The sequence below is a fragment of the Gnatocerus cornutus genome, chromosome 2, assembly GCF_029298725.1.
Source record: "Gnatocerus cornutus isolate USDA-ARS CGAHR chromosome 2, icGnaCorn1.1, whole genome shotgun sequence".
Lineage (NCBI taxonomy): Eukaryota > Metazoa > Arthropoda > Insecta > Coleoptera > Tenebrionidae > Gnatocerus > Gnatocerus cornutus.
In genome coordinates, this window is record NC_142234.1 from 20706527 (window position 1) to 20718756 (window position 12230).

Genomic DNA, 12230 nt, shown 5'->3' on the forward strand with positions numbered 1-12230 from the left:
TATTAATGAATTTAATTTTATTAGTCCGCACTACTGGATCATTTTTTAATTTTCTGTTATTTGTAATACATAGCCACTTATTCTTAGATGCTTTAGTTTTAGCACCCACGCAAGTAGATCCATGGGGTTGTCAAGTATTGTACGTTGTACCTACAAACAGGTTCATTCAGCCTACGAATGTCATAACCTCAACTTTTAGTATTAATTTTTCAACATTTTTTAATAAGAATAGAGTGTACGAGCATATTTAGACAATGTCAGACAACGAGGGCGACGTGCCTCAACTATCTGCAGAAACATTCTTAGCCCTGCAACAATTCTATGAAGAAAGAGAAGTGCGTGAAAAGCAGCTGAATTGTGCCCCAAACGAAAACGTTAGTTTTGATGAGAATTGGGTACGATTCCCGTATTTATTGTACATTGTACTTCACAGTTTATATATTTTAGCAACTGAGTCAATTCTGGTATGATGAACAAACGATAGAAAATCTCGTAAATATAGCCTGTAAAGAAGTAGGACCTGAGGGCAAAGTAGCGCTTATATCGTGTCCAACTTTGTACAAAAAAATGAAAGAACACATAAACAATGGAATTGGTACGTACAGACTCAAATAAACCACAATAAAGTGAACTTTTTTTAGTAAATTTATATGAGTATGATCCCAGATTTGCTCTTTATGGCAGAGATTACATTCCTTACGATTACAAGTCACCCCTGGAGATTCCAAGAGACAAGGCGAATTTCTATGACCTTGTTATAGCTGATCCTCCTTTTTTGTCAGATGAGTGTTTGACTAAAACTGCAGTAACTATTAAATTCTTGACATCAGCTAAAATTATGTTGTGTACTGGCAAGTAATTATTAATAACAAATTCCCGTTTATTGCCACACTTCTTTAGGTGCAATAATGGGGGAGATGGTTGAGCGCCTCCTGGATCTGAAAAAGAGCCCTTTCCAACCCCGGCATAAAAACAACTTGGCTAATGAATTTTGTTGTTATTCCAATTTCAGGATTGAAGGGTTAACAAAAACGTTATTATAGGTATAATTTTATTATATCTTTTGCAAGGGTGATATGTATACATGAAATGTAGTGTATTTACAACAATTTAAAGCCATATCAGAGTTACATGAAATAAAACTGCCGAAAATATTAGGATGGACAACAGAAACCTCTAAATTCTGTTTGAATTCCTATGGAAATAATCTTGGAGTGTTGTAATTGTACTAGTGCATTTAAATGAATGGTTAAAAGTGGCATCACAACAATATTCGGTATTACAACATCGTTCTAACACATTCAAAGGCCTCTCTAAAAAGCAAATTCTTGGTCCCGCCTGTCTTTCCAAGTCATTTTAAACCCCGTTCTAAAGAATTGCTTTGAATAAATTTATTGCCAAAAAAACAACTTTATACTTCTGATAAATCAACAGTACATTCAATAACATTCATTATTCAATAAACTTGGCTCGTGCAATCGTGCAAATCAATTTTAAATTAAAGTGATCGATTTTCTCTAAGTCTTCTAAATACGATTCGCCACTAATTGGATTTATAACGTAAATAACACAACCTTTTTGGGTGGAATTGTTTAAAACAACCATACTTTTAGGCCTCTAAAACCACAGATTCGCTAGTCTAAAGATACTAACGTGAATCGTAAAAAAAGTTATGCAACTATCAATTAAATGGCATGTTTGAGAAGTGGTTAAATAACTAAATATAGAATATATATAACATCGATAAAAAGACGATTTAGAATTATGCAATATTTGTTAATTACGTTTTTAAGTGAGTGTCGCTGGCTTATCCTGGAATTTGGCCTTACCACTCCCAAATGCCATTTAATCTGACCTAATTCTCTGACACAGAGAGTGATAAACTCCCAGTTATATCATCTATAATTGTTTCTTTAAATATTTCTATATCACAACAAAAATTTGATTTAGAGTACTGGATGATATGAATAACTTGTCGGAAAAATATATGATTTATGAAACCAGCACCAGTTTGATGTTTCAGTTACTAAAATCCTAATTATTCACATCACCCGTTCGTTCAATGCAACTAAAACCAACCAAAACCTCTCTACCATTGATATTACTTCAGAATCAGCTAAATAAGTCCCGACCTGTTTCACTTAGGGTTTTAGTGGTGAGTCTTTCAATTTCACTGAGTAACATCTGAGTGTCTGTATCAACTTCGGACATTGGGGGACTCGTATGAATCGAATTATGAACGTTATCCCACTCTAGAGAATTCGCCGACGACACTCTGGACCAGTCAGAATCGCTGTTAACCACCGGGGCTGTGTTCTGGGGGCTCGTTTCACTGGGGCATTGCGAGAAATCCTCGGGAAGTGCCGTCCTGGAAAGAAAACGTTACAAATTTAATTATTTTCTTCGAGGGGTTAATCTCCCTGGGAAATTAGTGTATCAGTCTTAGGAAATCAGGGGAAGTTTTAGGAAATAACAAGCAAATAAGGGGAAGTTGGACGAAATCGCAAGGAATTCAGGGGAAGTTTAACAAAATAACAAGAAAATAAGAGGGAAGTTGGACGAAATCACAAGTAAATCAGGGGAAGTCAAGTGTAGGCCATTTTTGAGGTGTATTAACCCCTGGATTTTCTTGGTAGTGCTCACCAGGAGCTTCCAGAGGGGTCATGGATCATAGAAATCGGGATTGTTTCGTGCTCCCATTCCAGATCCACAGAACTAACAGGTGTTGACGTTGCTGTTCGGGATAGTAAAGCTCGGGCGTCTAAGCATTGCAGTTGGATGTCTCTGCTGGTGCAGGATCTGTGGCAAAAAGTCTGATTTTTTGTTTTTAAGGAGGCTCATTTTACCCAGTTGAGGGAAGGCGTTGTGATTCATTCAGTCTACTGTAAGCAGTCAGTTGCGGATTTAATAAACCATCAACTAAATCCAGAACTGGTTTCTAAAAATCGCTCATTAAAACGGAGGATTATAGAGAAATGAGTCACCTGATTGTTATCATTTCTCTTGTTGAAAAATCGGGATAAGAAACTCCTGGGTCCATGAAAGCGTGGAATATTAAGTATTATTAGGTAAAAAACTAAAAGGATAATTACTACCTTTTAATTCTTTGGCGTGTCGTGGAACTCTGAAACAATCTCACGTAAAATAAACAATTTGCAAAGAAACAGAGACATTGTTTTATCGCCACTTACATCCTCCACCAAGAAAGAAAATTCCAGCTCATTTGCTTGGCCCTGAAGAATATTGAGATTTCGAAGCCCCTTTGAATCCGGTTTAGGCAAACACTTGCCAAAGCAGCTCCCCATTTTTGTTGCAGTCCATTCAGGACTGCGACATGTTTAACCCCCATGGGGTGGTTTGAAAGCAAGCGACTCCGTCTTGCCGAATTAAACTGACTTACTCACATTCACATTATGCATCACCGGACGAAAAATCACTTACTAGGGCTCAGTATTTATATTCTAACCATCATCCAGCAAACGAACCCCCGTATCACCCCTTCAATCCCCCTGAAAATGCAATTACAAAAATTGAAAATTGTGGAGTGAAAACTTGACAACTTGACAAGTGACACTTCTGTCAAAAGCAGCAATTGTTTCTAATTTGGGGTGATTTTTTAACGATCACAATAAAGTTTCGTTGGTTTTGTTGTTGAATTCAAGTCATTGCTATCCGCGCCTCTTTATGTAACACTTTTTATCGCGAAATTTTGCAATAAAAACTTTCCAGGTTGAGGTTATCAAAGTGTCAAAATCGGCTGATTAGTGTCACCATCTGTCAATGTCATGTGTTTGAAAAGCTCGCATCTTCGGGGATGATTTTCACGCTTATCTTGCAGTGTCTTTTAATAACACTAACTTATTCAGTTTCCCAAAAGCCGATCCTGATCGTTGTATCGTACGATGCATTTCGATATGACTTTTTCGAGACTAAAGCAATCCCTCATATGAAGACATTGAGGAAGCTTGGGACGTACTCTGACTACTTGGTCAATGTTTTTCCGACTAAAACCTTTCCAAATCATCACTCTATTGCGACGGGGTTTTACCCTGAAACACACGGCGTTGTCGGAAATAGTTACTTTGATACAAAAAGTAAAAAAGTAGTGCATATTAGTTATGACATGTTCCATTATGATGACAATATCGTTCCCATATGGAGACTAAACGAGGATGCAGGAGAGGGTAGATATTCCGGGGTTATGATGTGGCCAGGGGGTTGTTATCCCTATCAGGGTAAAAACGTTACTTACTGTCAAGATTTTGACCACAGCTTGGACTGGTATAAACGCGTGGATATGGTAAGATCCTCCATTAAAACAACACGTTGTTACTTCCGTCTCTAGGTAATTAACTGGTTGAAAGACCCCAAAAAACCCGCAAATTTGTTGATGGTGTATTTTGAGGAACCCGACACTGACGCTCACTTATATGGCATAGGCTCTGATGTAGTTGACGGTTTAGTCAGAAAACTTGACAATATCACGTCTTACCTACAAGTAAGCTAATTATTTAGACTCGCGATCTGTTATAAGCATCTTTTTAGCAACAATTAGAGCTTAATCACTTAAGCAACAAAGCTCACGTTGTCCATTTAAGTGACCATGGAATGACAGACGTGAATCCTGCTAATTTCATTAACGTGTCGCAATATTTAACACCGGACACGTACAACTGTGCGGGGACTTCGCCCCTGAGGACGTTCTACCCCCAAAAAGGTAAAAATCGTCGTTACAAAACAATAATAACTTTGGATTATTTAGGCTACGAAAGCGAAATTTATCAGAAACTCAAAAACGCCTCACTAAACGCGCATTTTAAAGTCTACAAGAAAGAGGAGTTCCCCTCTCGATGGCACTATAAAAACAACCCGCGAAGCCCCTCAATTCTCGTCATGGCAGATCCGGGCTACGCCCTCGACGACTTAATAACGTACGCGAATCAAGCGAAAAACACAACTTCGTTTGGGGTGCACGGCTACGACTACGTAGAGAAAGAAATGCGGCCGTTCTTCATGGCGAGGGGGCCCAGAATCAAAGTCAACCACAAAGTTTCCCCTTTCAACTCAATAGATTTATTCAATTTCTTCAGCGAAATTCTTGAGATTTCTCCTACGAAAAACAACGGCACCACAGAGAACACTGCGGGTATTTTAGTGCCTGCAAGAAACAAACGGTTTTCGCTTAGGACAGTTCTTATCGTGACTGGTAAGTGAAATTTCTGTTGTTTGTGCGTGGAGCTTTTTTAACCAAAGCATGTTACAGCTGGGGGAATTCTCACTGCGCTAATACTAGTTGGTTGCGCCGCAGTGCTAATCTTCATGATTAAAAGACAGCAGAGTATAACAACCACCGCTGCCTTAAACAAGCGATTTCCACAAACGTTTCACAGTAGCATTGAAGTCCAACATCTGCTAGAGCCAGATGAGGCGTAAATTTTTAGAACCGCCTGTTTTTACCCATTACTAACGTAAAAGTAGCTAAATCCAATTTTTCTGTAAGACATGTAGATGTTGAACTAACAAAAAGACAGAAATCGCAAGTTTTCTGCTGGTAAGACAGGCAGCGAAGTGAGAAAATCAAAATGCTCAAACGGCGTCTTGTTAATTAGGGTCCTCATCTAAATGGAAAGATCAGGAGTCAATTTTAATAATGTAAAAGGAAAAAAAACAGTCAATTGTTGATAAAATGTGTTTTTATGTCGGCGATAAATCCATAAAAATGTTTGTTGAAATTTGGTGGATGCGCCGGGTCAAGGGTCAATGTTAATCAACAAATTATTTTAACTTATAGTCAATATTACAATCAAAATCTTCGTTGAAGGTAAAGCGATGTTTCTCAGGATAGTCCAGGTAATAATTGTGACTTCCTGCAGAATTACGTCATTAAAAATTAAATTAAAGCGACAATACTCGTAGAGCCACATGTTAAGAATTAAGACAGGCAAAATACAGAGTTCTGTTTCATCAACGTCCATTTTTAATGTTGAATCGTAGAAGAAGTGTTAAACCATTGTCCATATAAAAATTCTAACTTTAAAACTAGTCGTGAAATCATTTGCATGATAATCATTCCTTGCCACTTAGTGTATCGTTTTAGAAACACAATAAAATCAGTGCTGTTTTTAACACGTAATTAGAACGTAATTTCTCACAATTCTTCGTTCATTTCACTTAGAATCCTCTAAGAAAATAACATTAGCAAAGGGTTTTCTAATGGATAAGTTAGTTGTCATTTCTAAATTAAAATTGCCTCGTGCTTTTGCATGATAATGTCCGAAATCTCTGATGAGACAAAACGAACTTGGCTTCAAAACGAGGCAATTTAATTTCGAAATCATAACGTTGACACGTTTGACAGACTTCTCCACTAAATTTCCAAGTCTTTGGGCACGTTTGCACTTAACCAGAACTTCATAGCATCGGATATTAACGTAGCTCAGCTGTGCAAGTACTAATTTACTTCTTTATAGAACAAGGATTCCAGTAACTTGAAACATGAACGTGATTATTTTGCCAAAAAGCTCAAATGTGACAACTATATTCTTCATTATCTGTATCCAAAGAATTGCATGGTTGTACGTACTTGTAAATATTTGAGTGATATTAGGGTTAGTGTAACTTTAGTGAGTTTTTGAGATTGTTAAACGGTTGTGTTTAAGCTAATGTGTTGAAAATAAACGTTTCGTTTATACAGGTGTTCATTTCTTCCGTAATAAACCGACTTTCCAGAGTATGTACAATTTAATGTCAACTATTAAATATTTCAAATAAAAGTTACAGCAAGAACCTAACAGAACCAAAGTAATGAAAATAAATACCTCATTGTCAGACTGATGTTAAATGAACACAAAACTGGAAACATTCCACGTCGAATAAAAAACCAAGAAAATTTTCTACGCTTCTGACAACTAGGGTAAGATACATACAACGATTTAACTAGTCTCTTCCTCGTCTTCTTGACGCCGAGATCTCGCTCGGGTTCCTCGCCGAATTTGGTTTAAACACGCCAACATCCTAATCATAAAAGCTGCAGGTACTGTAATTGTGTCTCTCGTTTCTTCAAGCATTATCGCGTTCCGGTTTATCAACTGAAAGAACTCCATTATCAACGGTTTGTATAATTCAACAACTTACGTCTTCTGCCATTTTCATATTGAAATTGGGCTCCTCGAGAATTGGCGCCCACAACTTGACATCGTGATCGATTCCGCTACTTGCAAGAAGTGGTAGTGTGGGATGCGGTTGCAGACAGTTAACAACATGCTGGTCTGCTTGTAGCAACATTTTCAGTTTCGCCGTGTTTTTGTCCCAGATAAACACATGACCACAGTCGGAGCCTGACATAACATAGTCGTTACCCCAAAAAGTGGCTTCTTTTATCATCGTGCTACGATCACTTGTCGTAACAACACATTGAAAAAATTAATTACATACCGAGCGTTACGATGCCCGACATATTTCGCCTTCATTTCCGCTTCGTACGTGTTTGTTTCAGTCTTTTTGCATGACTCTGAAGAATACTCGTCGTCGTAGTCATCGAAGTCTACGTCTGAATCCTAGAAAAAACTCGCGAATGAAAAATTAGGAACAAAAATGGGTTATTACCGCATCTTCAGGTAGTGGCGGTGGAGTTTTCGGACGAGTTTCTTCGTTTCGTGATGTTGAAGGCACTGATGTGGAATCACTTCGCGAAGACTCGAAGTTTCCTCTATTAAGTTCATCACCAACTCTTAAGCTAATAGTGGCATTGGCCGTACTTTGTTGGGAATACCTTAAACTAACTGAAGGTTCCGAACCGTGTTGTTCTATGAAACCGTCGCGTAAATTTCGCAGAGTTGTTAAGTGGCTGTACAGACTCGTCACGCAGGCTGGACTCTCCGCTTGGCGCTCCTCCGAGGACTCGCTCCCACCAGACCTAGAAATTGGTTTTTAGGTTCGCGAGTTTTGCCACCGAGGAAATGCAAGCCCCAATTCTTACTGCACTACTTTGCATCTAAAAAACAATTATTTCGTGTGCTTTTGTGCGAGTGAAAGTTTATCCCTCTGAGTAAGTTTCAATAAGGAATCCAGGAGTTACACCTCTCAAAAATGGCCTACACTTGATTTCCCCTGATTTCGTCCAACTTCTCCCTGAATTCCTTGTTGATTCGTAAGACTTCCCCTGAATTCCTTGTGATTTCGTCCAAACTCTACTTATTTTTTGTAATTTCGTCTAGTTTTCGTCCGACTTCCCCTTATTTCTTTATGATTTCGTAAAACTGCCCCTGATTTCCCATTGATTGCCCCTAATGTCTTAATGATTTCCCCTGATTTCCCAGAGTTATTAACCCCTCGTAAAGAACGGTACGTGCTTTTACTATCAGACCATTAGATTACCTGCTGGTGGTTGGGACAGCAGCGTCCACAGCCTCACTCTGCGCCCCACTGGTTGCTGCCTGCTCCTCATTGCTACCACTCTGAGCATTCTCTTCCTGATTCGATACATTGGAGGAACTGCCTTGCCCCTCACCTGTATTCCTCGGGATTGGTTCGTTTTGATCTAGAGAGTCCTCTCCTCCAGCGCTTAGAGCCGCACGTGTCATGGGGTCATTCAACATTTGTGATAACACATCAGTCATTCTCTGCATCAAAGTGGCGTGCAATTGAGGTCTGGCTTGCCCTATACCTAACACATTTGTAACCATTTTAAGACAACCGCGTTGGCCTCTACTTACTAACAGTTGTGGTAAAATCTCTTTCTGGTCGGGCATCAGGACCGGTGTCTGACCAATCACCCCTCAATCTTAATCTACGCACGTGGGGAGGCGAATTATTGACGCGCTCGCGTTTACCTGTCAACATCTTAACTTTTTCCCAAGGAGACGTTTTCACGGGTTTCTTCAATTCAGTTGCTTGGTTTTCCTAGAGGCAATAATAAAATTAGGAGAAATGGAAGAATATCATTACCTGTATGCGGAAAAGGTACAGATAATCGGAAGAATAACTGACTAGCATGTCGTGACCATCATTGCTGTAGCTTAATGAGGTGATTCGATAGCGCCTGTCCTCGAGATTGGGGGCGATGAAGCTACAGAACGGTCGGGCTTTGGTATTCTCTAAAAAAACGAAATAAATGTGTTGTTAGTTGCGTGCACAATCACCTTCTGGGTTTGTGGTCAAGCATCTCCGGTCGTAGACCCTCACAGTGGAGTCTGCACACCCCACAGCGAGTTGGTGCGAAGACGTTGGACTTATGGCAAGAGCAGTGACAGCTCTCTGGCATGTTATCAAAATGTCTTCTTTGCAACGTTGTTTGCGACAACTGCAACTCTAGTTGAAGTACCAGACATGAGTTTTACCCACCCTTACCTAGTCTTTGTTCTCAAGTCAAACCAACGCACCGTGCCGTCTTCTCCGCAGCTCAAAAAAGTATTTGGATCATTTGGGATTGTAATAACTTCATATGTTGTCCCAGCATGACAACTAAATTGGTTATAATAAGTATTTTTTGTATCTTCTAGATCTAATGATAAATGATTTTGTATTTGGGGTTGTCAAGTCACTGAGCTTACCAGTATGTAGGATAATTCCATCCCCAGAACATGACACAATTTGCTTATCATTTGAACATGGCAAGAACTTTGCACTGAAGATATTTGCATGGTGACTAGTGTAACAATTAGCTTCTACTTTGTAAGTGTGTCCATTTGTAATAATCAAATGTTGATCATCCGATCCTGAAAGAATGTACTCCCCTGTACTGTTCCAACAAATCGTGTTGACACATCCCTGATGAATCTCCAGTTTCTTCACAAGTCCTAGGCGTTGAAGAAAATCCCCATCGTCTACAAAAAAACGTTTTATTTACAAACAAGAGACGAGACAAACGACTAAACGAACCTTTTGCATTGTGGCCGATTTTGAAAAACTTGTCTTTATAAGGAAGATTGTACAAGTCTCGGAATATTGACTTGGGTCTGTTAGTCATAGTTTAATCTTGTTATCACAGAGTAGGCAATTTTTCAATTTTTTCACTCACTTTGAAGGCAGAACTAAAAATAACATTTCTCTACGCAAATCACACGCACGCTCGAAAACGCATTTTCATCGGCTAGGAAACTGTTCGAGAACTAGACTGTATAAATTTAGGAAAGAGGCACGGAGAACATCGTGAAATAAGCGATATTTTCATTAATTTTGCAAAATTTGGGAAGCAAGTGTCAAAGTCTGTCAAATTCTCAGTCTGACAAGTGGATGTGGCTACACTTGTCTACGGATAAATTTTTAACTTCAAATTATACTCTTTTTTTGTACACTATTATCAAAATAATTTTATTTCATTCTCGTCCCTTTTCAAAACCGTTGATTTCGTATTTTTTCAAACTCAAATTGAGTGTTTTATAATTTTTGACGTCACTTTAGACACATCGTGGTGAAATGACAGCGGCATGTCAACCTGTCAAATACGTATAACCTAACAATTTCGTGCAAAACTAAAGTTTTACTAAAATGAATAGAATCCATTTATTCACGAGGTATGACTTATAAACTCTTAATTTTTACTGAGATATTTTGATTTTCTGTAGGTATCAAACCATAAACAATCTCCGCAACGTTGTCAGCGGCCTTCAAAAATCGCAGTTTAGCACCAAAAGTAGTAGCAGTAGTAGCAGCAGTAGCTCAGATGACGAAAAGACAAAACAAAAAAAGAAAAGTAAAGAGGCATTAGATAAACTGAACAAACTTCTGCTGACTATGACAGGGGTAGGCTTTAGAATTCCCATGAATTTTAGTTTTCATTAAGTTTTAGGACGACGCGGTGCCTTCAAAAACGAAGCTGGATCTAGCAAAACCAGCAAACAAAAGACAAAAACCGAAAGATAAAGAGCCAAAGCCTGCAAAGATTCAATCGCCTGGTAATCAGAGAGGTGTTAAAATCAAATTTTATAGTCTGTTTTGCAGAGGCTGAGATAGTTCAAGCTGCTAAAAACGTAGCGGAATCTATCGGTGGAGATGTACAAAAAACACAGTCAGAGTTGCTGATGAAACTACTAAATAATAAAGAAACTAGTCCTGCCAGTGATTTAAAGTAAGATTTTCTCATTCCCAGCCATCAGTTTAATGGTGTTTTTCAGAGATCTTGTTAAAGGGATGAAGATCGACCAGGAGCCCCCTGCAGCACAAACCAAAGCTGATCAGGTGAGACAGATTTTTGAGACAGAAGCACCAAAATTCGCTAAACGAAAACCAAGAGCGATGAGGCCTAGAACAGACATGTGAGCGCCTCCTTCCTATTTACAATTTTTCTCACGCATTTTCTTGCAGTGTCGCCGAAAAAATCAATTTATTTGGAACTGAACCTCTGGGAATTTTCACAGAAGACACTAAAAACTTTTCAGAAGGTGTAGAGAACCAGACCTGGGACCTTCTCCAGCAGAGAGATTTGAAATTAGTGGTCACTCACCCCCCTAACAACTATTTTCAACAGATGATCTTGTGGACAGAGCAAGGGAAAGTGTGGAAATTCCCTATAAACAATGAACAAGGGCTTGAAGAGGAAAAAGAGGTGTACTTCACCGAGCACGTGTTTTTGGAGAAACATTTAGAGCCGTGGTGTCCACATAAAGGGCCGCTGAGGCATTTCATGGAGTTGGTTTGTGTGGGGCTGTCGAAAAATCCGTATCTCACTGTGGAGGCTAAAAAGGAACATATTTTGTGGTATCGAAACTACTTTGAGGACAAAAAGCAGTTGTTGAAGGAAACGGGGCTCATTCAAGAGTCGGGAGAAAAACCGAGCCAACAGAAACAACTTGAATAGGATCTGGTTGTACAAATGAAAATAAGACTCTTTGGGCTTGTTAACTTGTCTTTATTCATATCGTATTATTTGTGAGCTAAAAATAGCTACAACTACAGTGTTAACTAGTTTCCACTAATCTAAGCATGAAATTTGGGACAGTATCGTTCATATTTTCCTGTGAGCGATATAAATGTCGGAGGTACTTTAAACATTGTTGTTTTATTTAGAATTCTTTCGTAATACCTGACTGTCAGTCTTTGATGAATGAAAGTTTACTGAGGCAAAAGATATAAAAATCCAGTTTTAAGCATCAAAAGTTGACTGGAAAAACGTGTCCAAATTTCATTTCTCAGTAGTTTACTACATACTGTGTATATTCTTTGGCAGTATGTTTTAGGAAAACAGTTTTGAACATAAATGATATATTTATATAGCAATTTTACAGTAAATT

At 38.7% G+C, this 12230-nt stretch overlaps 5 protein-coding genes across 6 annotated transcripts; 3 read left to right on the plus strand and 2 right to left on the minus strand.

The window, feature by feature from the left end:
- Positions 1-112: 112 nt before the first annotated feature.
- Positions 113-1044, plus strand: LOC148179959 (EEF1A lysine methyltransferase 1). Its single transcript, XM_088050543.1, has 4 exons — positions 113-395; positions 448-595; positions 642-851; positions 901-1044. The coding sequence occupies exons 1-4, from the start codon at positions 255-257 to the stop codon at positions 1041-1043; spliced, it is 642 nt and encodes a 213-aa protein (XP_087906669.1). The 5' UTR covers positions 113-254; the 3' UTR covers position 1044.
- A 954-nt stretch (positions 1045-1998) lies between these two features.
- Positions 1999-3692, minus strand: LOC148179960 (uncharacterized). Its single transcript, XM_088050542.1, has 7 exons — positions 3561-3692; positions 3192-3509; positions 3096-3124; positions 2985-3030; positions 2847-2938; positions 2644-2799; positions 1999-2368 (listed from the first exon to the last, which is right to left on the minus strand). Exons 2-7 carry the CDS (start codon positions 3303-3305, stop codon positions 2113-2115), a joined length of 693 nt encoding a protein of 230 aa, XP_087906668.1. The 5' UTR covers positions 3306-3509; positions 3561-3692; the 3' UTR covers positions 1999-2112.
- Positions 3693-3711: 19 nt separating this feature from the next.
- LOC148179961 (bis(5'-adenosyl)-triphosphatase enpp4-like) lies at positions 3712-6691 on the plus strand. Of its 2 annotated transcripts, none has more exons than XM_088050539.1 (5): positions 3712-4300; positions 4346-4498; positions 4546-4717; positions 4763-5206; positions 5264-6691. In XM_088050539.1, the coding sequence occupies exons 1-5, from the start codon at positions 3815-3817 to the stop codon at positions 5431-5433; spliced, it is 1425 nt and encodes a 474-aa protein (XP_087906665.1). In that variant the 5' UTR covers positions 3712-3814; the 3' UTR covers positions 5434-6691. The 2 variants fall into 2 exon arrangements, with proteins under 2 accessions (XP_087906665.1, XP_087906666.1); XM_088050540.1 differs by having other exon boundaries at positions 3713-4300; positions 6471-6691.
- Positions 6692-6722: 31 nt separating this feature from the next.
- On the minus strand, positions 6723-10247 carry LOC148179962 (DDB1- and CUL4-associated factor 6-like). The gene is made up of 11 exons (XM_088050534.1): positions 9880-10247; positions 9552-9824; positions 9349-9502; positions 9141-9301; positions 8947-9095; positions 8715-8901; positions 8377-8665; positions 7606-7915; positions 7435-7556; positions 7135-7387; positions 6723-7088 (listed from the first exon to the last, which is right to left on the minus strand). Exons 1-11 carry the CDS (start codon positions 9965-9967, stop codon positions 6933-6935), a joined length of 2142 nt encoding a protein of 713 aa, XP_087906660.1. The 5' UTR covers positions 9968-10247; the 3' UTR covers positions 6723-6932.
- Positions 10248-10379: 132 nt separating this feature from the next.
- mRpS31 (mitochondrial ribosomal protein S31) lies at positions 10380-11841 on the plus strand. The gene is made up of 6 exons (XM_088050541.1): positions 10380-10514; positions 10566-10743; positions 10790-10895; positions 10942-11068; positions 11115-11255; positions 11305-11841. The coding sequence occupies exons 1-6, from the start codon at positions 10489-10491 to the stop codon at positions 11795-11797; spliced, it is 1071 nt and encodes a 356-aa protein (XP_087906667.1). The 5' UTR covers positions 10380-10488; the 3' UTR covers positions 11798-11841.
- Positions 11842-12230: the final 389 nt, after the last annotated feature.